The sequence below is a fragment of the Alternaria infectoria genome (genome assembly GCF_024043175.1).
Source record: "Alternaria infectoria strain BMP 0036 chromosome Unknown scaffold_9, whole genome shotgun sequence".
Classification (NCBI taxonomy): Eukaryota; Fungi; Ascomycota; class Dothideomycetes; order Pleosporales; family Pleosporaceae; genus Alternaria; species Alternaria infectoria.
In genome coordinates this window covers 1,021,079-1,046,006 of record NW_026250698.1, presented here as the reverse complement: position 1 = coordinate 1,046,006, position 24,928 = coordinate 1,021,079, and the positions used below count along the sequence as shown (strand labels likewise).

The following is a 24,928-nucleotide window of genomic DNA, read 5'->3' as shown; positions in this document are numbered from 1 at the left end:
TCTGCGCGTTACGCTGCTCATGATTGCACGCGTGGGAGGAGATCGTGTAGTCGTATATTGGGAGGGCTGCGAGGACCGGTAGTTATGTCAGTTGGGGCGGGGTGCAGATAATCGCGTCAGCAGAACCGGGAAGACGCGAGCCAGCGTGCAGATCGACAGGCACTTCGACTCAAGCTTCAGTTAAGCTTTCGACGCCCGCTGCGGCAATTGCAGGATATCTCAGGACGTGTGGCTTGAAGACCTTCCTGATGTGGCTGTACATGTACAAGCAATGCGTTTGGTGTGCGGGGAAACGGTTTCGGTGGGTATGGTGCGTGGAAAAATGGTGATTGATGCGCGGAGATGGCGTGGGAGTGGATGGTTGATTGCTTAGTGTCAAGCAAGCATCATAAATAATCATGGCTAGACTGTCGTCATCGGCACACGGCATTGCAGGACGCGCAATGCACGCGGCATGTCAAAAGGGCGTCGTCTGCCGGGTGAATAAACTTTCGACTTCGCGATCCTCTTCAGCTTCTTCACTTGAGGTCAATTGAAGCCGTCATGCATCTTCCGTCGTTATTGGTCGCGCTTGGCGTATGTGGTGCCGTGGCTGCGCCATTGGAGCAACAACAACCGCTGGTTGGCAGTGCGCGACACCACGCAGGACCTAACAAAGTCTTCAATCCGTACAAGCCTGGCAACAATGATCCATTTGACAAGAAGATTGATTCACAAGGCGACAAGCTTCAGCCACTACCCTACGTGAGTCCATCATTGAGATCAGTCCTCCGCGGAACGACGAATATCTAGCTCGATGATGGTCAACATGCTAACAAAGTTTCCAGCGCAATGGTGACGGAGCGAGTGTTCTAGGGCCTCGCAACCGAGCGCGCGAACGACAAAACCCAGATCTCGTCCGCCCACCCAGCACCGACCATGGCGCGATCCCCAACATGCGATGGTCCTTTGCCGACTCGCATATTCGTATCGAGGAGGGTGGCTGGACGCGCGAGACGACTGTTCGCGAGCTGGGTACTAGCAAGGAGCTAGCCGGCGTGAACATGCGTCTTGAGGAAGGCGTCATTCGTGAACTCCACTGGCACAAGGAAGCCGAATGGGCATATGTCCTCGAAGGCAAGGTCCGCATCACCGCTCTCGATCCTGAAGGTGGCTCTTTCGTCGATGACCTAGAGAAGGGTGACCTATGGTACTTCCCCTCTGGCCACCCTCACTCGTTGCAAGGCCTGAGCCCCAACGGCACCGAGTTCCTACTTGTGTTCGACGATGGCAACTTCTCTGAGGACTCTACCTTCCTGCTCACCGACTGGATGAGACTGACACCCAAGTCCGTCCTGGGTGAGAACTTCCGCGTTTCGCCAGAAGTCTTCAAGGCGATCCCCGAGAAGGAAAAGTACATCTTCCAGGGCTCAGAGCCAGGTCCCATCGACGACGAGGTTCCAAGCGGCGGTAAGGGATACAAGAAGTCGAAGATTCAGTTTACCCACAAGATGCTTGCTCAGGAGCCTGTCAACACGACTGGTGGTCAAGTTCGCATCACCGATTCGACAAACTTCCCCATCTCCAAGACTGTCGCTGCAGCACACTTGAGCATTCAACCTGGCGCAATCCGTGAGATGCATTGGCACCGTAAGTCACTCACTTACCCATCCATCCTTCCATACTAACTCTTTACCACAGCCAACGCAGACGAATGGTCCTTCTTCATCGCTGGCCGCGCCCGCGTGACAATCTTCGCCGCGAAAGGCACAGCGCGCACATTCGACTTCCAAGCCGGGGACGTAGGCGTCATCCCTCGCAACATGGGCCACTTCATTGAGAACCTGTCTGACGATGAGGACGTCGAGGTGCTCGAAATCTTCCGTACAGACAAGTACCAGGACTTTAGCTTGTTCCAGTGGCTTGGCGAGACACCGCAGAGACTTGTCCGGGAACACTTGTTTGCGAATAGTCCTAAAGAGGCGGAAGAATTTGCCAAGGCTATTCGCGATGCCGAGGAGGATCCTATTAAGGATACAGAGGTCGATGAGGAGGATAAGGAGGAGTTGTAGGATGGGCGTGGTGATGGGAGGCACTGAGATGCGGTAGATGGGAGATGGACTGGATTCTTGACGCTGAAGATGAGGAGGCTGAGCGGTTGTTCGTAAGTAGCTTTACACTTGTAATACAATTTCGCCACATATACCAAAGCTACAACGATCAATGTATGCACGTGGGTCCCACGTTGAGAACAGAAGATACAACCACTTCTATTCTGAACGAGAAGCCCACGTGCATTAGTTGATTGAATTTGGGGTGTTAGTTGGCTCGTCCCAATTCCATGGTCAGATGAACTCATACACATGGTCAGCTTAGCTCTACTCATGGCCAGCTTAGCTCTAGTCAAGGTCAGCCCAGCTCTTAGCGATGGTCGGGTGAACTCTTAGTCTCGATCGTTCGGGGATGACCCTAGCCTATTAGGTCTTAGTCATGGTCTGATGAGCTACTAGTCATGGCCGGATGAACTGCTAGTCATAGTCGGGTGAGCTTTCAGCCGTCGGGCGAGCTATGTCCTAGGTCAGCTCGGCTTCCGAGGTCTGTTTAGCTTTGAAGGACAGCTCAACTTTCGAGGACAGCTCAACAATTCGCATGGTCAGGCTGGCTTAGTCCATGGTCAGGCCAAGTGTCTGGATGGTCTGGTCAGATTATTTCATGGTCGGACGAGTTACATCTATGATCAACTAAGATCGTCTATAGCGTCATACGGGGTTTGTTCGTCGCATACTTGCGCGTCTTCACATTGTAGTCAGTGGCTACGTTGCCTTCTTCCTGCAAATCACCAAATATGACGCGTGATCAGGTAGTTATTCCAAATTTCAAGACATTGACTTAGGCGCAAAACTGCACAACTACAGTATGAGCTTGAGCGCAGCCACAACGCAGCTACCCCGCCGTGCACTTCGTGAATTGCCAGGAGCTCATTGCGCTGACGTAGCCGCTACCATGGCGCGAAAGTACGCATAAAGCGGCAGAGCTTGCGGATGCTAGTATAGCTCGCCAGGCTAGTCGTGGGCGTACCATTTATACGTTCGGCATCTTGAACTTTGTTGAAGAAAAACCAAATGCGTAGCAAAACGATCTCGAGTGCTGGATCTGACAGCCTCCACGTCTCCGGATGCATGCATCATCCATATCATGGCCATGCCCTGCGACGCATGTGCAAATGCTCTCCCCGCCTTCGTTGAAATGTGGATTATTGACCCTATTGCGTAACGTCGTTGTTCTGTGCTAGCGGTTCCGCTGTGTGATCGGCCAGCATAACGCCCAGGACACAGGTGAACCATCTCAGGAGTAGCGGTTCAACAGGGTGATCCTTATCATCGCCTCCGCTTATGAGTGCCGCTGTCGAGATGCGAATGCCTGCGCTGCCAGGTGGCTCCTGTCGTCGTCGTCGTTGTCGAAGGACGTGTAGGGCATGAAGAGATGCGCCGAGTTGGTAGCTATTGTTCAGCAAATTCTATGCTAGCACTTGCCATGAGTAGATTCTAAGACCTCGCGTGATCGTGAACATGCAGGATGGTAGGATTCGGCTGCATTTTGGTGCCTCGGCGCCTAGTCTCGTGCCCGAGCAGCCAACTGGTCATCCTTCGCAAGTCTACAAGGAACCATATAGGAACACATTATAGTTGAGGTTCTTCGGCGGTAAGCTGACTTGGTCAGACGCAGGTTATGCGTGATGGACCCAGCAGGTCAAAACGGCGGTTCGGTCTTTTCGTGGTGCCCGAAATAATTAATGACGCGCACGCTGACGCAACCATAGGTATCATGAATAATATTCTGCCGGTGAATTTTCAGGAGGTGGGTGATTCGGATGTGATTATGTTTTCGAGGTTTGGGAGTGGCGAGCGAAGGGCGGGGGCATTGCGAGTAGAAATGGCTTCCGTCGTACACGTATAGGCAGCTGGACAGTGCCTGAGGGGCCGAGTCCGCCCTTCAAAAAGCACGCGGAAGCGGCAGTGGTGATGGAGGAAAAGCAGCTCGATGTTTGATGTGCGGTGCTAGACATGCACGGGGTGAATGTTGCGAGTACGCGCGGCGTACCTGTGTGGAGCGTCTGGATATAGCGCATGAGGATCGATACGCAATACGACCTAGGCAGGCGACTGAAACTGCTTTTACGGATACTGGATACGCGCTTGAGACGATCGGGACAGATAGGCCGTTGCCCGGTGCACAGGCGTGCAGCACGCGGTGGCGGCTGTGCCAAGGGTGTCACCCGCTGTAGTTTGGTGATAGCGTTGATTGCATTGCGGCGTGACAGACAAGTATCTCCCTGCCCTGCGATGGTTCGAGGTGGTGGGGAGCGCAGCAGGGCCGACTGCGAGATGGATGCCCTGGCTGCCTCGCTCCTGCCTGCCGCGGTGCATTGGCGGGTCGCGTCCAGGCTCGCATGGCCAGTCAGAGGCGTTCGCTGTGCGGGGCGACTTTCCCGCAAAAGGGTCCAAAGGGTCCAAGGTCCCCAGGATGCTGGCTGCGCTAGGCCGCATGCGGGATCATCTGGGCCTTCGGGACTTCGATTCGTGTTCCCAAGGGCTTGGCGCGCGCTGCGAGGACGATGCTGCGTTGCACCTGCCTATCGCGGGCCCGTGGGCACCTGGAGCAAAGGAAGCCGTTACCCACTCTCCTATTTCTCGAGCGCACGCCGGCCCATCTATACGCTGCGCTGCGAGATTGATCTCCCGCGGGCCTCAGGGTCTCGCGGGGCTTGGTCGCTCCAGGGCAAGCGCAGGCTCCATGGCGGGTGAATTTGCGAGCTACAGGGCCTTGGGCGGGCCCACTGTGCGGTACCGTTGGGAGTGCCTCCTTTGTTGCTCTTCCACTCGCTGGCACCTCCGACTCCCGCGTGCGTATGCGTGCCACCAAAGTGACGTACCAAACGGCTCCGCCCCCTTCGCAAGCAAACGCTCCAAGATTTCGCCTGGCCCGCGAACCGTGCGCACGGCGTAGGCGGGAAATCTCCCCAAAAAGTACCCAGGTTCGCCAGCGCCCTCGCTCGCCCGCTCCTGCATTCGTATATATCCTGCTGTCCCGCTGATTAACCAAACACGCCCACCCTCACCTCTCACAACCAGCCCCAGCCATCATGTCGCGACACCGAATCATCGCGCCCGCCGAGATCGCGCAAAAGATTGCCGAGGGCGAGCCAATCGTAATCCACGAGGGCTATGTCCTGAATCTTGGAGAATGGATCAATAGGCATCCGGGCGGTCGTCTCGCCATCCTGCACATGGTCGGAAGAGACGCGACAGACGAGATCAATATGTATGTAATGCGGGACGAGCCTAAATATCGCCAGCCCTACCAGCCCTTCCGCAACAGGCAAAGTTCGGCCACACCATGTCGCCGGATACTGCGGAAGCGTTGAGTAAGCAACCCAGCTTGACCTAATACTGACCTCACAACAGCTATCACACCAATAAGGCACTGCTTATGATGACAAAGCATCGCATCGGTCGTGTCGAGATGCCCTGGGCCAACATGGAGCCTCCAATCCGCTCGCCGGACTACTACATCAATCTTGCGGAAAGAAAGCGATTGGCCGCGGCGCCAGAGTCCGAAAAGTCACGTCGCGGGAGGAGCGTCGACCTGGGATCCGTGGGTCTACCCCCACCCGTTCGCATTTACCGTCCTCGCTAACATGAACAAGGCCGCCGCCATCATCAGCAAGAAGTTGATTGGAAAGCCAGATACTTGTGTCTACCGCTCAAGTAGCAGGCCTGCAAGCGACCCCGAAAAGCTACCTCTTATCCAAAGCGAAGATGAGATTGAGACACCAGTCTTGTCTGCCGCGGAAGAGAAGAAGAGGCACAGGGAGCAGTATGCCATCGAGCAAGAGGAGAGGGAGATCGAAGAAGGTCTCCGCGACAACCCCTCGCTCGACGTGGAAACGCAAAATACCATCATACAAAGCTACCGCGAATTGCACCAACGGTTCAAAGACGAGGGACTATACCAATGCCGCTACTCAGAATACGCCAGAGAGTCGGTTCGATACGCTCTGCTCTTCGCTGCATTCGCTGGCTTCCTTTACGCCAAGTGGTACATGACCTCCGCAGTCTTCCTTGGTCTTTTCTGGGTAAGTCCTCTCCCTCCTTCTGGATCAACGCATTCTAATATAATTTAGCAACAAATCATGTTCACAGCACATGATGCCGGCCATCGTGGAATCACAGGCAACTTCGTCATCGACACCCTCATCGGCGCTTTCATCGCAGACTTTTGCTCTGGCCTCAGCATCGGCTGGTGGAAGTCCAGCCACAACGTCCACCATCTCATCACTAACATGCCGGAGCATGATCCGGATATCCAGAACATCCCTCTGTTCTCCACCACTCCTACTTACATCAAGTCCGTTCTATCATCCTTCTACAACTTCCAGTTTGTATGGGACGCTGCATGCGATGTCATTGTCCCTTACCAAAAGTACCTTTACTACCCGATCATGGCCTTTGCCAGATTCAACTTATACTTCCTCGGCTGGTTGCATTTGGTCTCACCCCGAGCAGCTCAATTGGGTGCAGCATGGTGGACACGCCCCGTCGAAATCGTCTTCATGTGCTGCTACTGGTATATCTTCGGCTACCTTCTCTGCTGGCTCTACCTTCCCACATGGCCCATCCGTGTCGGCTTCGTCATCATCTCGCACATGGTTACCATGGTTTTGCACGTACAAATCACCCTCTCTCACTGGGGCATGCCCACAGCCGACCTCGGACCCACTGAGTCTTTCCCTCAACGCCAACTGCGCACAACCATGGACGTCGATTGCCCACCCTGGATGGACTGGTTCCACGGCGGTCTGCAGTTCCAAGCTGTTCACCACCTGTTCCCCCGCGTACCTCGCCACAACCTCCGCCGCGGCCAAGAGCTCGTCCGCGAGTTCTCGGCCAAGACTGGTGTCAAGTACAACTGCGTTGGCTTTGTCGATGGCAACAAGGTCGTTATCAGCCGCCTAGAGCAAATCTCGCAAATGGTCAAGATCATGGTCGAATGCCAGAACCACATGGCTGAGACTGGCGAGAGTGGATTGCATTAGTACGCGCAGGCGCGGAAGCAGATTTTTCCTAGCGTGTTCGCTTCATGACGATGTTAGATTTGTAGACCTTTATCTCCTTTGTTTTGTGCATAATTAGCGACAAGAAGGCTACCTCTAAAAAAAAGTTACGAGCAATATACACGATATTTGCATATCCTTTTCTCTGCACCTGACTTGACTCTACACACACTTGAATTACTGACTCACTGTAGGCACAAAACTGACTTGCATGCAATGGTAACAGGAGAAACAAGGGGTGCGGTCGGTTCATTACATGGCTGTCACCGGGGAGTGGATACCGGGAGTCTCGCCTCGCAAGTCGGATGATGTGCACGTCCGCAGCGCAGAAGCTTTCAGAAAAGCGGCAGCTAGGCAATCTTAACGTCGGCAATGTGCCTTCGCATAGACTCACTGACTTATCGATATCCCGAGCCAACGTGCTTTGCGTTCATCTCCGACCTGGGTACATCAGAGCGCTGCCGGATATTTCCGGTGCCCGCGCGGTTTTCAGGGTCAAACTCCTTGTATGCTCAGGCCACCAACACGCAAGCCTCACCACGCGCAATGCAACCAACACGCACACATCGTCGGGACATCATTTCCTCTGCCTATTGGAGTAGTTCCTATGTATATCTGGATTCTCTCAGCACAATGACCTGCATCGCACCCGGCTCAGCTAATGGGGACGCCCGTGCGGGACGGTTGGCTGGCTTCCGCCAGAAGCTTGCTTTCTTATCACAAGTTTTCGATGCGACTGGGCATGGCGGACTACGATCATGCTGCTACAAGGAAGAGATACGTCGTTCGACGACCTGACACATAATATACTCATAAGGCAGTGCCGACACCGGGCCGCAGACCCGCAGACGTCCATCGCTGAGGGGTTGGCTGGTCTCCAAAATTATACGACGCTGTTGAGAATAGACTGGAATATGCGCAACTATACGCGCTTGTTTACTTCGAAGCCCAGAAAGGACACCAACAACCTCTCACATGTTCGCCCGACCAACCAGCCAATACGTGGATATCAGCCGACTTCCTAAACAGCGAAAAGGTGTATACTGGCATGGCACTCAATTGTAAGCAAGTACCCAAGCGACAATCCACAATTGGATCGGGTATGTCTTCAAACGAACGAAGGTGGCTATATCGGTCACAGTCGCGCTTCTTGAGGAATCCAATGCTGATTCCCCACTTCGGACTAAGCAAACAGGATATTCGCCAAGTTCCGCTCTCGTAATAACGCTCGACTGAAGTATCGATGAGAATTTCGGCCTGGATGTCGTCGGCATACCGCCCACGAAGGTGTTGAATGGAGTTGCTACGTGTAGCTACCGGTCCACCATGCTGTCATAAGGGACATGCCGATCTTATCGGGCGCGCCGATATAAATGACAACCTCTGCTATCACGAAAGCAATATGTCCAGTCCTGGGGACAGGGCATGCCCTTAGTGTGGCAAACGATCCCACGAGACTGACAATGAGCATGCTGCTGATTTGATGCACAAGCGGAGATACTGATGGCAGTGCACGGTACCTGCGTTAGTTTTTGATGTTCTTCCCGGTACCTAGAAGTTCAGGATTACCTCGAATTTCGCCTAAACTGCGGCGTCGTGTGTCTTCACATCAACGCAGTCTTCGCGCTCTTCATATTACAAACACTCCACGTTCAGCAACAAGGCGAATCTGACATGTCAAGCTGACAAAAGACCAAACTCCAGCATCTATCTGAAGTCTCTGCTAACACATGTCTCAACGACTCACCGGACAGTTTGCCCGTTTTGTGCACACCAACTCCACCACCACATCCACATCCCACATGCCAAGCATGGAGGCCGACCCCAACAGGCATTCGCACGCTACTCCAGCGTCACACTCGGTAAACCCGCCTACTCAGGACCGTCATCTACCAATCGTTCATCTCGAGGAGCAAGTTTTTGCCTTCTTTTACGGAAACTGAGTACCGCAATGTCCATCGCCAAGGCAATCCGCCGCCTTGGCTCGGCGCCCAGCCATGTAGGTGTATGCTCTGCAGCATCGACCCGAAGATGAGGATATAAAACTTTTAGCCCGTAGGTACTGCAGTTACTTCCTTACCTTACTACCTCTCACGAAACATCCTATTCGAGCCCTCAGGACATTCCCTCGTTACCTACATATCTAACTCGACAAGACAACTACAGTCGTTTCTACACATTCAACATGAGGTTCTCGGTCATCTCTCTCTTCGCTGCCGCTGCCGCCGTTGTAGCACAGGACACCGTCTCTGTGACTGCTGGTGGTGAGTGCGAGCCCCACGGCGACCACTGGTAAGACAATCTGAGAACATTTGCTTCATAAATCCAAAATGACAATATTAAGGCACTGCCCCGACGGCGTTCCAGAGCCCACTGGTGCTCCTACCCCAGAGCAGCTTGCTTCGCATTCTGCTGAGGAAGCCGCTGAGGAGGCTACTTCCGGCCCTGCCTCCACCATCGCCTCCACCACCGTCACTGTCGTCTCTTCTGGATCCACCATGATCACTGCCTCCGCATCCCACAGCCACGATGACGAGGACGACCACGACCACGAGGCCACCGCCAGCACTTGCGAGCCCCACGGCGACCACTGGCACTGCCCTGCCGGCGTTGCCGAGCCCACCACCGCTCCTGCTGAGACCGTCTCTGGCACTGCTACCGTTACCGGCGGCGACGCTGCGTCTGCTGCTGAGTCCAGCGCTCTCCCTGAGCAGACCGAGAACGCCGCTGTTGCCGTTGGCGCCGGAAAGGTCGCTGCTGTCCTCGGTGCTGCTGCTTTCTTCTTGTAAGCGCGGATTCGCTGGGATAGTTTGCTGGAACCTGTTTTGCGATCGAACTCTTGAATGAGTGGATGCGCACATGATGGATGAACTTGGCTCTACTAAACGACTTTACCTGTACATATTAGTATAATGGGGCTACTTGATGGCATCCTAATCAGACTCAAAAGAAATGATCCTACACAAAAACCCACTTGGGAACATATGTGACGCGTGATTCTGTACTGCGCAAATTGACTTCATACTGAAGTTCGTCGTGATGATGTTAGTGCTAAGCAACGAATGAAACACTTGGCTGACCAGCAAACTGCATGACATCGCGTTATGAGCCCCAGCTGAGGCCCTCTGTGTTCGCGATCCTTATAGACTTTCTAGAACCTCGATGATGCAAGCCAATCTAGGATTACGTTCCAACCTCCTATTCCATGCCACAATCGTTTGAATGCCATCGGGCACCATGAACACACTTCTCCATGCACTACTTTAAACCACGCCTCCTCAGAAACAGAGCATACCACGCAAGACCTGCAAGCCTTACAACGAACCATGTCTTGCTTTCTGCATATAACACACGTCTGATTGTCTCGTACATCGACAAAGAAGGCGCCAAAACTCCACGAGACAAGAACAAAGCACAGCAAGTCCTTGTCTGGCAAACAGAGATGTCTCACAAGAAGAGAGACATCACCATGCTACTACGAAATAGATGCTCACTCACATCTTCATCGAGATAAATGCAGCGAGACACCAGGAAACCAGACGGTATCACTCGACATATATCTAATCACTCCTCTTAATAGCAGTGAAAGTCAGGTCTACCGTATTACCACTACTTTAAATACCTGCAAAAACCATTGTCAAGATGGCATTCTCCTGCCTCGCACACATCTTCACCACCACGGCTTTCACACCAAGTTGCACTCAATTAGATCTGATTCACCGGGTCCCTCTCCCACAGAACCACCCCTCAACCTTCTCCCAGACATCCAACATGGCCAGCAAAGCATCCGCCCCCTCGCTTATCACAGGCACAGCATATCGCGAGCACTTGGCCTCTTTTAATCGACCTCCCGCTAAGACCATGGAGATAGAAGAAAGATTAAGAGACAGTTGGGTGCCGGAGTCGGAGTTCAAAGATAAGGACGGGTGGCATGCTGGTTATGAGCAGGCTACGCAGATGACTGTCAAGAGGAAGGGGAGAGGGGCATTCATGTTTGAGGAAGCGATGACGGAGGAGTGGGGGTTTGAGATTAAGGAGGGGGGTGGAGATGAGGTTGAGGAGGGGAGAAGCGGCGCGGGAAGGCTGGAAGATGGGTTTGAGTATCGGGGATGGGTGGAAGAGGAAATGGCAATAGTGAGCACGGAGGGCGTGGAGGGGGAGGTGGCGGGAAGTGAAAGCGTATGTGAGGATGAGGATGAGATTGAGATTGAGAGGAGAAACGCGATGGAGGGGAAGAGGGATAGTGTGGGGCGAGCTCTATTTTGGAATAAGTTCTAACCAACGATGTCTACAGATTAGCCACGTCAAATACTATGACTGTGCCCTTCCTTTCAGTCCAAGACTTCTTTCCAACATCGACGGCACATGATATCTCTCCCATATCTCCACTTTCGTATCTACACCATCGTAATGTTGACCGCCTAGCCGAAGATACGTCCGTCCCGCATGAAGCATTAAGCAAGGGATCTCCGCATACCAATAGCCAACTCCTCTCGCCTACGCCGCACACCAAAACGAGATCGAAGGATCTATTCAGGACACCATGTGACCGATCTGAGTGACTATGACGACTAGTTGCGGGAGTAGGCGCCGTTGCCGCTATCCAACCGACGCGTTCGAGGACCATCTGCGCCGCATCGCTTCGACGAGACAGACTTGAGGATGACGGTTAGATGGCAATCTAGATCCTATCGCGATCCGCTTTCGATGTGCGATTCTGTGGTATACGAGAGGGAATAGAGATACTGGCGAATGAAGGCCGATGCACGAGGTGATGGGCCTTGTTGGGTGCGTCTGAAGGACGAGAATGCTAGACGCAAAGTTGTGGAGTTAAGGACGCGCATGCAGAATCGATACTTTTGGAGGTACTATCGTGCAGTCAGTAAGTGGAGTAAGTGGGTCGTCGAGCAAGATGTTGGTTTACTCAGAAGCCGCCGAAGGATGTGTATAAGAAAGCCAGTGCATGCCTCCTATTTCTCTCCTCACCCATCATTTCAAAGCGATAGCAAGCCGCAATCCTCTTCACTCGAATAAGCAGCACCATGAACATGAAGTTCCTCAGCCTTACTTTCACTTTCCTCTCTCTTACTGCTTTCAGTGCAGTTGCTGCACCGGCGCCAGCACCAGTAGCGGCACCAGTACCACAGATATCAATAACACCACGTCCGGATCCTTGCGTAGGCCGCTACTGTATCGTCTACCCTGAGCCATGGTCTGCTAAGCGCAAAAACGTAACCGTGGACTGCGCAACGAACTCTTTTGCGTCTTTTGAGTGGTGCAACGCAGGCTGTGAGAACGGTGTTTGTCTATGATCCGCTATTTCCAGTCACGGTGGATGACGGTGAGTACAATAGTTTGATTTCCAATCGAGTTTCTGGTACTGACTACCTGCACAGCTGAGGAGGAAAAGTGGTATCCTCTTATCTGGGGTATGCGAGATGACAGGGATTCGCGAGGCGTGATCTTGATGCTATCTTGAGATCCACAAAGACAACTGAGGATTTTCTCAGCACCTTGAAGGAACATGCAGGGGACATAGCTCACGGAAAACAACCCCATTGTTCATGAAATACTCGAGTTGCGAAGTTGTGAAACATATGGAGTGAAGATGCTGATCAAGAACTCGTATGTGACGACTGGACATAATTCAGTCTATATACTCTCATGTGAGAGTCAGGCACTTGGTCATCTGAACTGGTAGAGGCGTGATGCGAGAGATTGCGTTCCGACAAACAAGCAACGGTAAGCCAGTATCATAACAGGATTTGATGAGATGACTTGATCCTGGGGATTTCAGCAGTGCAAGCGACTGACTGGATCTTCTCAGAAAGACAGAGGACGAACGGACGGTATTACAGAACGCATGACGGAATTGAACAGATCCGAGACAGCATGAAGCGCAGACTGACACGGGCAGACAAACTGACGCGTAAGGTGACGTGTACTTGCCATTCTTGAGGCCGAACGGAAATTCGACGAACAATACCATCGCTATTATCAGTGATGCATAGTTGTCCTTGGAATGAAGGCTGTGTGAGATCTAGACGGGTTACCTCATGAGTACCAGGTCAGCTGGTAGACGTCACGGCATCTGCAAAGCAATAGCTTATATGTTGGAATGTCCCAAGTCGCCAATGGAAAGAGATAGCAGTCGATACGACAGACAGCCAACGTCTTGAAATCGTATTAGCGCCCTGCACTCTCTGTGGTGCTGATTGACCGGCGCATACCCAGTACCAACAGCATGATCTGCATCCGCACTTCTATTTCAAGCCTCGTATATGTGCAGTTGTCGAATGCCGCTGGACGTAACGTCTGCAGCCGCCGAATCTCCCGTGTTAAGTAAGGGGGTGAGCGCACCAATAGTTCCCCTCGCATTCTTTCACCGATCAGATCATATCTTCTAGAAAGACAGGGGCTTCCAGAAGGCCACCCTTGAGGAATGCACAAGTCGGACTGTTCCAAGCCTTTCGGTGCTTGATGTACGCTCCGATCTTGCCGGATTGTGGCCACAGGAGCGCGCAGCATGCCAGCGCATCGTATGTAGTAGACCCTGTGAAAGTTGAGGTATGTTGGTATGTACAGAAAGGTATGTGCTTGCTGCTATCAGACCATATGGACGCGGGGTGGTCGTCATGTGTGGCATCTTGACTGCATGGTGGCTGTCCCTGGGCCCGACCATTGGAACGATCGGTATCTGAGGGTAAGGCTGCGCCTGCTGTAGACTGACCAAGATGGTCCAGGGTCAAGACGTGGCTTTTCCCAGTGTGACGTTCGTGTTCAAGAGGCGCCCAGTACACTGAGCCGCAGGAGCTGAATGCGACTGTTTGGGTCTTGCGGCGTCTATTGAACACGCTAGGTCAACGTGGCTCTGTAGTGCCTCCAGGGGCGCTGAGTGTAGCGAAAGATGGCCTGATATCGAGACAGCATAGGCAGAGGAAGTCTGGTCGGTGGAGCGCAGACGTCATTTGTAGGCATGCACCTAGCCTGAAGGTTTAGCACGGGCTCATGCAAGGACTTCGGGTGTACTCTGCTGTCACGCTTTGCGCGATAGTCGTTGCAAAGCGTAATTTGAGGCATGCAACTCCGTGCGATATTACCGCGTGATGGAGATAGCACAGGTGTGGGTTCAGGTTGTTTGGCGAGGCTGCAATTGAATAGAGTGAAACGAGTGTGGGATCCAGGCCTTAGGCAATAACGAAGCGCATATCGCAGTGGGTGCAGTGATTTCAGGTTGGGTGAAGAACCTTTGCAAGAGACAACGCGAAATGCTGTAAACCATATACGACTGGTGCCATGATGCGTCTTCTCGTGTAAGCTAGGGCGGGAGACTGCATTGGTTGATGGTCTTCAGCAACGACGCTGTGCAACTCTCTGCGCAGCCATTGCCGAGGGTAAGGTACGGAAAGACGACGCCAGACGCGAACACTGGCAGACGGCGTCATAAAACGACCAAACCATGCAAAGTTACCGACCAAGGTTTCAGCGACAGGGTCCATCAGGGTCGAATGCGAAAGCGCGGAAGACGACGCTGTGTTCGGCCAGGGTGAAGCGATTGGTAACTTCCGGGGGATTTGTCGGAGCCCAAGTGCGACAGCAGTCAACCAACAGAGCGTTTGACATGTGCGCGTGGTGGGTTCGCCGGCGGCAGTCCCAATCAATGAAGGGTGAAACCTCCGCTTTCCGCAAACTCTAATGGCATTTACTTTTGCGAGTTGCTCCGGGCTGCGGATAGAACGGGCGTCCTCATGCACGATTCGGCGGTACGTGATGACCACGAGATGGACTCGGCATCGACAAGCAAGGGCAGCGTCTGACTGCGATTAGATGTCCAAGACGTCGAAACAGCGCGCAGGATGTTGTTGGCAGCAGGAAGCGGATCCGATCGCCCCCGGCCCTGAGGAGGGCTGCAACGGGAGAGTGCGCATCCCGGCCGTTGAGGAAGACAGGAATACTGGGGCTGCATGCTTCCGATAATGGAGGGGGCGAATCAAGGTGGCTGGAACGACGGGTAAAGGATCCCACTTGGCGCAATCCAGCAGAAGGGCAGCAGGGGCATGTCAGCCACGGTGATCCTTTGCGAGTGGGCCGTTTGCTGCCCACTGCTGGCTGCTGGAATCCGCCTCGCTGGCCATTGGTTTCCAGCGTCCCAGCCGGCAGTCAGTCAGCAGCGTCGCATAAAAAGCACCGTTGGAGAACCGTTCATGGGGGCGGTCAGCACTCTGGCAAAAGGACGAGATGGGGCTGGAAAGAGTAGCGAGGAGACGGCATGGATAGTGACGAGCATCAGACCATCTGGCTGTTGTGCGCGCCAGCCATTGTCGCACGGCACAGTGTGCTTGGCCCAGGCGGTATCTCCCGGGCACCCTGGCACCATGCATCCCCAGGCGGGCCTACTACAGAAACCGGCTCTCTACCCAGACGTGGCGCCCAGCTGAGATGGGCAGCAGTGCAATTTAGTGACATCTGGATGTGGGAGAGGCGAATGCGAAGGTGACTAGTATGGAATACTCTGTGCTCGTAGGAGGGAGTACTCCTGCGTGTAGTATGGCATGTGCGTGCCTTGTAGCGTAGGCATGGCGCCAGACCCAAGGCGATGTGATGGGACGACACCATGGTTGCCCATCGAGAGCCGGGAGCTGGAACCGTGTGATCGGTGGGCTCTGGCCTGGCTGGCTAGTTTAACTTTGGCAAGACGCGGGCCAATATGTTTCGGTTCCCGCTTGGTGCTCGCTTCGGGGTGCACGAGTCAGTGCCGGTGGTTGTGCCCAGGTGGTGGATGGCGGGCGTGCAGAGAGGAAGGTGTGGAGAGCAACGCGCTCCTTACCATGGTTCTCGCCAGCTTCTCGCGATGCAAGACGATGCACGACGATGCAAGACGACTGCGCCTTGCCGTGGTGGTACTAGGACTGCAGCTTCTGCGCGCGAGGCGTCCGCGGAGCATTCATGGATTGCAGGCGGGTGAGGCTTCAAACCAATAGCCACAGCACACTAAGCTGCCTTTGTCCGGCTAAAGTGTCAGTGCAGATGAGCCTGACCCAGCGGGCCTCTCAGCCGTCCCCTCTCATAGCCGCGTGCCCTCAGCTCTCCCCATTCTTCACATATCCATCGCCGACTCTTGCACCCTCACTGCAATTGCGGCTCCCGACGACCGGTGCTGTTCTCGCTCTGCCATCTGTCCCGGAGGTTCCTTTTGAGCACACTTGACTTGGCATCATCTTAGCCAGCCTCGCCGTCGCGTCTCCCAAGCTTTCTGCTATCTGCTTTCTGGCCCCCAGCACCCGGCCCTCAGCACCACCCAGCCATCGACCGCAGCACCGCGAAGACATCCATCTCTGCGCATCCCCCACTGCACTGCTCCTCTGCTCGACTTGTTGCTTTGCGCATCATTTTTGGTTGATTTTCCACGTCTCCATCGGTAAGTTTTCCCAGCGAGTCCCGCCCGCGCCTTTGGGATGCCGACAGTTCGGGCACGCGTCAGCCAGCGATGCGGCGTTGGCCCTGCGGCGCCCACGAGTCTGTCGGAATGGCATTGTCAAACACATGTGCTGACCACTCCAGACTGTCTGCTACCGTGGTTCACTCCGGCGTAGCTGTTGTTCTAGCTCGTTCAAAGTACCCATTGTGTGGTCGCTGATGTAAGTGTTCCCTTTGGGTGGGTGCCGCGAGGCAGTCCCTGGCGTCGACTCACCCCGACTCCACGACGACTCCGCATGCTGACTCGCTGCAGACCAGACACATCGCACTCATGATGTCCAACATTGCTGTCAGCCACGAAAACAAGAGCCAATTCATCCGCACCACCAAGGATGGCCGCACCATTCGCTACAATCTGCAGGTAATCCAGCAGCCCGAACGCGCGCGTGCATGTGGTAGCGGCGCAAAGTCGAGTGCCGATCGCCGCCCCGTGGACCCTCCCCCGATTGTCGAGCTTCGCATCTACGAGAACGACCAGGACATCACCTTCGCTTACAATGCGAGTTTCTTCCTTCATGCCAGTCTCGAGAATGCGCGCGCCATCGCACATGGACGCACCCAGTCCTCGGCAGGCCCCAGCTTTCCTGTCCTGACCGGCACCCCCGTTGCGGGCATGGCCTACCTCGAGCGCCCTACGCCAGCCGGCTACTTCATCTTTCCCGATCTTTCAGTCCGTCACGAGGGCAAGTACCGCCTGAGTTTCGCTCTGTTCGAGAACTTGGCCGAGGTCAAGGACCTGGACCCTGGTGACCCAGAAGTCATCTTCGACGGCAACCACTTTGTCTCCCACCGTGCTGAGGTTAGATCATCGCCATTCACCGTCTTCTCTGCGAAGAAGTTCCCTGGTCTGTCCGAGAGCACAGCCCTAAGTCGCCAGGTTGCCGAGCAGGGCTGCCGTGTTCGCATCCGTCGCGATGTGAGGATGAGGCGCCGCGAGAACAAGTCGTCCAAGGAATGGGACGAGTATGATGAGGAAGGTGGTGGCTACGACCGCGCGAGAGGAACAGCGACCCCCGAAAACTATGGCCAGGCACCAAACGCCCCTCTCGATGACCGTCCGCGGTCCGTCTCCAACGCCAGCAATCCGTCGCTGGCACCACCCCGCCGTCCGAGCATGGAGGAGATGGCACATGGCTACCCTGCCAGCAACGGCTATCAGCAGCAGATGCCGCCGCCGCAGAACCCCACGTACACGCAAATGCCTTCGTATGCATCGAGCCAGCAACACCAATACTCGCAGCAGTACTCCGCTCCCCAAACGCCTTCCATGATGCAACCTCCCCAGCATTCTACTGCATACTCGCAACACCCGCAACATTCTCAGCATGCTCAACACGCCCAACACAGCAGCTACTCGAGCCAGCAGCAACCTCAGCCCACAATGCCCGCAAGCCAGCAATACAACTACTCAAACTACCAGCAGCCGGCGCACTACGACCAGGTTCCTCCTTCTCGTCAGGAACACGTTCCCGCCGAGTACGCTCAGCCAGTCGACTACCGACGCTCGTCTGTGACCCAATCGTCGCCTCAGCAATACTCCGCGCCCAGCCATGCAGTGCAATCCTACAGCCCCATGGATCAATACAGTCGGCCACAGCAAATGAGCCAGCCTCTGCAACCCCTGCAACCCCTACACACCTCACCACAGGCTTATGCTTCGTCTACAGCTAGTGCTGTGCACACTCCCAGCCACCAGCCGCTGCCATCTTTGAGGCCCATCGTCGCCGAAAAGCTGGAGCCCGTCTCGCCTTCTTACCAGTCACCGCCCGGTACCCTTTCAGCTACCATGTCGGTCAACTCTGACGGGTCCAGCCAGAACTATGCGCTGCCCAAGTTCAACGCCCAGGCACAGGGTCTTCCGCCCATGTCGGCTGGATCAAGCAACAAACGTTCCTTCTCCAGCACATTCGACTCCCGCCACCTGAACGAACGCATGGTGTCTGGCAGCAGGCCACAACCCTCTGGTGCTGGGTACAGCTACGATCCTGCCGACTCTCCGGATATGGAGGAGCCAATGGACCGAGCGGCCATGAGCTACCGGCGTGCGGACGGGACACAACGGCAACGTCATGTACCCGCAGTCGGCCATTGAGTTGTTCTCTGCTGACGGCCGCGTAGCTCTGATAAGACCGGCCCCCAGCATGTACGTTGCATAAGGATCTGTTGTAGGAGTACGGCGTTATGTGTGCTGTTACGGATCTAATGTGCTCTGATCATCTATACCCCCGAGTACGACGAACGTGCGATCTCGCCACGGCAGTCTTTCCTATCTCGTCCCCAAGCCCTGTCTTTCTATGCTTTATTACATATACGTCAGCTATTAAGCTGCACACTACCATTTCTTTTCACTGTTACACAAAACATACTACCCACATACCCCACATCAAGGCAAAACGCCCTCTGTTTCCTTTCAATCTATTATTCCTACCTTGTACTTTGTCTGAATGTGCTCTACAGAACACGCGGCTCAGCAAATTGAGAACTCTGGCATTTCCTTCTATTGGTTAACGGAACTGTGGCTTTATCCTTAACGGCTTCATGTCGCCGTCCGGAAAATCGGATGAGATAGTATACGCATGAGCATGCGACAAGGGAGGCTGCTTGTGATTTGCATAGATTCCGTAGGCTCAATCATGGCACACAGTGCGCTATTGAACTTTAGTCTTGGTCCCTTTGCGTGAGCAATACATGTAGGTGGTGCGCTCCAAATCCACGCCACGGAACGGATACATCTCGCGTTATCTAGTCCGCCTCCAGAGTACCCCTCCACCTTACCCCGCGTCCCAATACAGATCAACACAATCACGCAATTTGCCAGCGTCCTACCAGAACATGCGCCATGCATCCGACGAGTACAATGTGACTGTCTCTTACACATAATAGGAAACGTAGAGCTTGAAGTTTTTCGCATTATGCCGCAAAGAAGACCGGCTTACCTAAAGCTAACCTGTGATGGTATGGTACGAGCGTGACAGGCTTCAAGCACACTTCCCGCCATGGGAAGCTACGAAGGAGTGCCCGCGGGCTCTGGCTACAAGTGCGATCCACACCCGCGTGGGCAGAAATGACGTGACGGACGCGACTTTTGGCACAATTGATCCTCTGGTTCCCCTCTTTTCGCCTTCCTCTCCTCCATCGCCAAACGTTCTCGTGAACATTTAGCACTCTAACACCAATTCATATCGCCATTGTGCATAGTTATTGAATTGTAAAGCAACATGGCTGATGAACTATCAAAGAACTTCGAGACGCTGCAATTGCACGCTGGTGAGCGCTTTTTAGCTTCTCTTCAGGTGTATGTACTAAACCAACATCTCCAGGCCATGAGCCAGACTCAGTGACAAACTCTCGTGCCGTACCCATCTATGCGACCAGTGTAAGTTGTGGAACAAAGTGGGCCTCCAATGACACTCATGCTGATACAGATAGTCTTACACGTTCAATGACAGCGCTCATGGCGCAAGGCTCTTCGGACTAAAGGAGTTCGGCAACATCTACAGTCGCATAATGAACCCCACCGTCGATGTCCTCGAGAAACGTGTCGCCGCACTAGAAGGCGGTGTTGCAGCACTAGGAACAGCGTCTGGCCAGTCCGCCCAATTCATCGCCATAGCTGCTCTGGCGCACGCTGGAGACAACATCATTGCAACCTCGAACTTGTATGGAGGCACATACAACCAGCTCAAGGTCTTCTTCCCGCGCCTGGGAGTGCAGACCAAGTTCGTTAACGGTGACAAACCGGACGACTTCAAGGCTGCGATTGACGAGAAGACCAAGGCGATCTATGTAAGTTTTTGCGAATAATTATTTACAAGCTGGCTAATGTCCCAAAGCTTGAGAGTATCGGCAACCCGAGGTACAACGTTCCCGACTTTGAGAAGATCGTAGCGATTGCGCATGAGGCTGGTATTCCAGTTATTGTTGACAACACGTTCGGTGCTGGAGGATACTTCTGCAGGCCTATTGACTTTGGCGCTGATATTGTCGTGCACTCTGCGACAAAATGGATTGGAGGTAACGCTCACTTCGTCCTTGGAAAGAAGGCATATATTGACCGAGACGACAGGCCACGGAACCACGATTGGTGGTATCGTCGTCGACAGCGGAAAGTTCGACTGGGGCAAGCACGGCAAGCGCTTCCCGCAGATGGTCGAGCCATCAGACGGCTACCACGGGCTGAAGTTCTGGGAGACTTTTGGAGCCATTACATTCATCATGCGAGCGCGCGTTGAGATCCTGCGAGACCTAGGCGCAGCGCTGAATCCCTTCGCCGCCCAACAGCTCATACTTGGTGTCGAAACTCTTTCTCTACGATGCGAGCGACACGCATCCAATGCACTCAAGCTGGCGAAGTGGCTCGAGAGCAACAAGAACGTGAGCTGGGTATCGTATCCAGGTCTCGAGAGCCATCAATCACACGAGCTAGCGAAAAAGTACCTGCCGCGTGGGTTCGGAGGCGTGCTATCATTTGGCGTGACAGGAGGTGGTGCAGCAGGCAGCCAGGTCGTAGACAACTTCAAGCTCATTTCCAACGTAGCGAACGTTGGCGATTCCAAGACGCTGGCTATCCATCCTTGGACAACGACGCACGAGCAGCTGAGTGACGAGGAGAAGATCAACTCAGGTGTTACTGAGGTAAGCGAATATTGCTTAATGGGTCAAAGTGATTACATGCTGACAGGTTACAGGATCTCATTCGCATCTCGGTTGGCACAGAACACATCGACGACATCATTGCCGACTTTGAGCAGTCTTTCAAAAAGTCGGCAACGGCGCCAGCTGAGAAGGGTCAGCCTGAGAATGCAACAAAAACAGGCGGCGGTGAGCCCTCTGCGTCCCTGTCGGGAGCTACATAGGAAAGCGGTACTGAGGTTGTTGCTCTAGAAACGCGAATAGCGATTCCGAGATTGTAATGAGATGAATACCTAATGGTAGCCCCGGCATGCCGTGGCTGATAGGCTGCACGCTTGATACCTACACTACTGTTATATATCGCGCACCGTGAACTCTCTCCGTGGTGTCCTCGTACGAAGTCGTTACATGCGTCTTCTAACCCCTGGCCGCGCACACGCAGCATCTCAAGCCGAGGCATCTTCCCTACCGGTGGGCTCTAGTACCGAGATCCGCTGACCAATCAGCATGGAGCCGTCTACGTGGTCGCGAAGCAAGGATGGTTACCCCAGGATCTGATCTCGACAACATGTGAAAGCCACATATCTAGCACATGACGCATCTGCGCATGCAAACGCTCTCGTCATGCCATGCGCGCCAGCCCTCGCGCTCAGCGGTACACCCAAGGCAGCGCGGCGCCCCATCTCGTTCCCCGCAAACACATGCCAAAAGGTGCCTGCTCCGGAGTCTGGAGAAGAGCGGGATGCCCAGACATCGGGGTTTCAGCTGCATCCAGCGCACCTGACCGGTAGCTTTCGGTGCAGGAACTTGGCTCCAGTTTTCATCTTGGTCGCAATTGGACGGGCGCGCGACATGACGACTTTGCCGAGGCACGTTTTGCGCCGCCATGGGAAATTGTGGAGTTTCTGGCTTAGTCCCGTATGATTACGACCCTTGCCTTTAGGGTTCGTTGCGCCTGATTCCCATCTTCCACTGCTGAGTTTGAGCGCGTTGCCCTTTCTCGAGACGTGTTGCATCTTCTCTTTACTGTTAGCTGTAGCTGAGGAGAAAGCGGGAGTCCTGGCGTAAAGCTATAGGTATGTGAGGTCATCTGCCATGTCGCAGCTGGAAGCTAGAAGCTTGGGGCTGTCCCGGACACGCCGACTTCGCCCATGCGCGACGTGTTTACCAAGAGCTCTGCTGACGTTTGATATAGAGTAGACTGTCTGTCATCACCTCGCTGGTATCACCTTTACACGTTACACGAAGCCGTCCTCGACCGAAGCGGAAAGAGCGACCACTCGAAACCGACCTAGCCGAACACACGCATACGCAGAGATGTTCGGATCTATAGACCCTCAGTTGGACCGCGCGGAGGAGCTCCACGGCCCTCCGGCGAAAGGACAGCCATACAGCGTGGCGTTGCCAGGCTCAGAGGCAGAGGGAAGGAGCGCCATCTACAGGCATTGGAGGTTTACGGACAAGCCTCTGCTGGATCACCTGGTCCCTGAGATTAGGACACCCCACGAGGCATTCGAGAACTCGGTCGCCAAATGGCCCAAGAACAAGTGCCTGGGCCACCGCCCCTACGACACCGCCACCAAGACCTTCGGTCCCTACGTTTGGGAAGACTACGAGACAGTCGCCAAGCGGAGAACGAACTTTGGCGCCGGCCTGGTACATCTGCACAAACAAGCTGGCGTTACCGCGCCAAAGTACGGTATTGGACTGTGGTGTCAGAACAGGCCGGAATGGCAGATCACGGATCTGGCGTGCATGTCACAAGGACTCTACACTGTTTCCATCTACGACACGCTAGGTCCAGACACGACCGAATACATCATCAACCACTCTGAGCTGTCTTGCGTGGTTGCTGGAGTGAACCACGTTACTGCGCTGTTGAAGCTGAAACCTCGATTGCCTTCGCTAAAGATCATCGTGGTCCTCGACCCGCTTTCCGCTGGCGAGCTTCCCGGAGAGTCCAAGGGCGACATCCTGAACTCGCTTGCGAGCGAACAAGGTGTGACAATCCACTACATCAAGGATGTGGAAGCTTTGGGCGAGAGGCAACCGATCCCGATGAACCCTCCTACACCTGAGGACATTGTCACTATCAACTACACATCTGGCACTACGGGAAACCCCAAGGGCGTCGTTCTGTCTCACAGGAACGCGCATGCCGGAACATGCACATCCATGGTCATCATGGGTAGCAGTCCTAACGAGGTCATCTGCTCTTTCTTGCCCCTGGCACATATTTACCAGCGGCTGGGAGAACACAGTGGGCTGGCAACTGGTGCTGCTATTGGTTACTTCCATGGAAACATCGCAGAGCTAGTAGATGACTTGCAGATGCTTCGACCGACCATCTTCTCTGGTGTACCCAGGCTGTACAACCGCTTTGGAGCTAAGATCAAGGAAGCAACCGTCCAAGCCACTGGCGTCAAGGGAGCACTATCCCGACACGTGGTATCGACCAAGCTGGCGGCTCTCAACGACAAGCAAAACCCTACCAACAAGCACATGCTCTACGACCGCATCTGGGCTAAGAAGGTTTCTGCTGGTCTTGGACTGGATCGCGCAAAGGTGCTTGTTAGTGGCTCTGCGCCCATTGATCCCAGTCTGCATCAATTCCTCCGCATCGTCTTCGGAACCAACTTCACACAAGGATACGGTCTTACCGAGACTTACGCCGTTGCACTCGTCCAGCACGAGGGCGACTTCTCCGCTGGCAACTGCGGTGGTGTTGGACCGAACACGGAGTGCGCTCTGCTCGACGTCCCTGACATGGAGTACATGTCCACCGATAAGCCGCACCCTCGTGGTGAGCTGCTGATCCGCTCTGCATCGCAGTTCAAGGAGTACTTCCGCAACGAGGAGGAGACTGCCAAGGCGATTGACGCCGATGGTTGGTTCCACACTGGCGACATCTGCTCCGTCGACGAACTTGGTCGCTTCAAGATCATCGATCGCAGGAAGAACGTCCTCAAGCTCGCACAGGGAGAGTACATCTCCCCCGAGCGGATCGAGAATGTGTACCTTGCAAACTGCAGCTACCTCGCTTCTGGCTACGTTCATGGCGACTCGCATCAATCCTTCCTCGTGGCCATCTTTGGTGTCGCGCCCGACATCTTCCCACAATTCGCATCCAAGGTGCTCGGTGAGAAGATCCCAGAAGGTGATATAGCTAAGTTGAAGGAGGTCTGCAAGAACAAGAAGGTCGAGCAGGCAGTACTTAAGGAGCTGGAAAAGGTGGGACGAAAGAACAAGTTCAACAGCTACGAGCGCGTTAGGGCTGTGCGGTTGTTTGTTGATCCTTGGACCATCGAAAATCAACTTTTGACCCCAACGTAAGTTTGACTTGACATACTACATAGACATCTCACTAACACTACGCAGATTGAAGTTGAAGCGCCCGCAAACCGTCAAGGCTTTCAGGAAGGAGCTGGACGACTGCTACGAAGAGGCACTGGCCGAGGAGTCGAAGGCCAAGGCGAAGTTGTAGAGAGTGGAACTGCATGTTTGGCGTCTGGCGGCCGTACGAGGATACCTAGACAGTGATTGCATGGTTGCTTTCCTAGCGCGCGGGTACTCAGGCACCCTGTGCGAGTCATGGTACCATGGAACTGCATATAGATCGGTCGATTGAGTGTACAGTAGCGGTAATACTACAAACTGAACATGTTCATCCGACCGCTGTGGAGATTTCCCGGCTGATGTGCTGGTGAAGGGGTAAAAATTGCAAGC

The 24,928-nt window shown here is 54.2% G+C and overlaps 6 protein-coding genes across 6 annotated transcripts; all 6 read left to right on the top strand.

Annotated features, from left to right (window-relative positions):
* Positions 1-543: 543 nt before the first annotated feature.
* On the top strand, positions 544-2,051 carry J4E92_006301 (uncharacterized protein; the record flags this gene model as incomplete). The annotated part of the gene is made up of 3 exons (XM_051497671.1): positions 544-744; positions 828-1,629; positions 1,681-2,051. The coding sequence occupies 3 exons, from the start codon at positions 544-546 to the stop codon at positions 2,049-2,051; spliced, it is 1,374 nt and encodes a 457-aa protein (XP_051352318.1).
* Positions 2,052-5,122: 3,071 nt separating this feature from the next.
* J4E92_006300 (uncharacterized protein) lies at positions 5,123-7,075 on the top strand (the record flags this gene model as incomplete). The annotated part of the gene is made up of 4 exons (XM_051497670.1): positions 5,123-5,301; positions 5,445-5,634; positions 5,687-6,115; positions 6,164-7,075. 4 exons carry the CDS (start codon positions 5,123-5,125, stop codon positions 7,073-7,075), a joined length of 1,710 nt encoding a protein of 569 aa, XP_051352317.1.
* A 2,203-nt stretch (positions 7,076-9,278) lies between these two features.
* On the top strand, positions 9,279-9,882 carry J4E92_006299 (uncharacterized protein; the record flags this gene model as incomplete). Its single annotated transcript, XM_051497669.1, has 2 exons — positions 9,279-9,385; positions 9,438-9,882. 2 exons carry the CDS (start codon positions 9,279-9,281, stop codon positions 9,880-9,882), a joined length of 552 nt encoding a protein of 183 aa, XP_051352316.1.
* Positions 9,883-16,844: 6,962 nt separating this feature from the next.
* On the top strand, positions 16,845-18,662 carry VEL1 (velum formation- protein; the record flags this gene model as incomplete). Its single annotated transcript, XM_051497668.1, has 1 exon — positions 16,845-18,662. The coding sequence occupies one exon, from the start codon at positions 16,845-16,847 to the stop codon at positions 18,660-18,662; it is 1,818 nt and encodes a 605-aa protein (XP_051352315.1).
* A 1,126-nt stretch (positions 18,663-19,788) lies between these two features.
* J4E92_006297 (uncharacterized protein) lies at positions 19,789-21,426 on the top strand (the record flags this gene model as incomplete). The annotated part of the gene is made up of 6 exons (XM_051497667.1): positions 19,789-19,837; positions 19,891-19,946; positions 20,000-20,356; positions 20,404-20,584; positions 20,637-21,205; positions 21,259-21,426. 6 exons carry the CDS (start codon positions 19,789-19,791, stop codon positions 21,424-21,426), a joined length of 1,380 nt encoding a protein of 459 aa, XP_051352314.1.
* A 1,093-nt stretch (positions 21,427-22,519) lies between these two features.
* J4E92_006296 (uncharacterized protein) lies at positions 22,520-24,686 on the top strand (the record flags this gene model as incomplete). The annotated part of the gene is made up of 2 exons (XM_051497666.1): positions 22,520-24,531; positions 24,581-24,686. The coding sequence occupies 2 exons, from the start codon at positions 22,520-22,522 to the stop codon at positions 24,684-24,686; spliced, it is 2,118 nt and encodes a 705-aa protein (XP_051352313.1).
* Between the last annotated feature and the right edge of the window lie 242 nt (positions 24,687-24,928).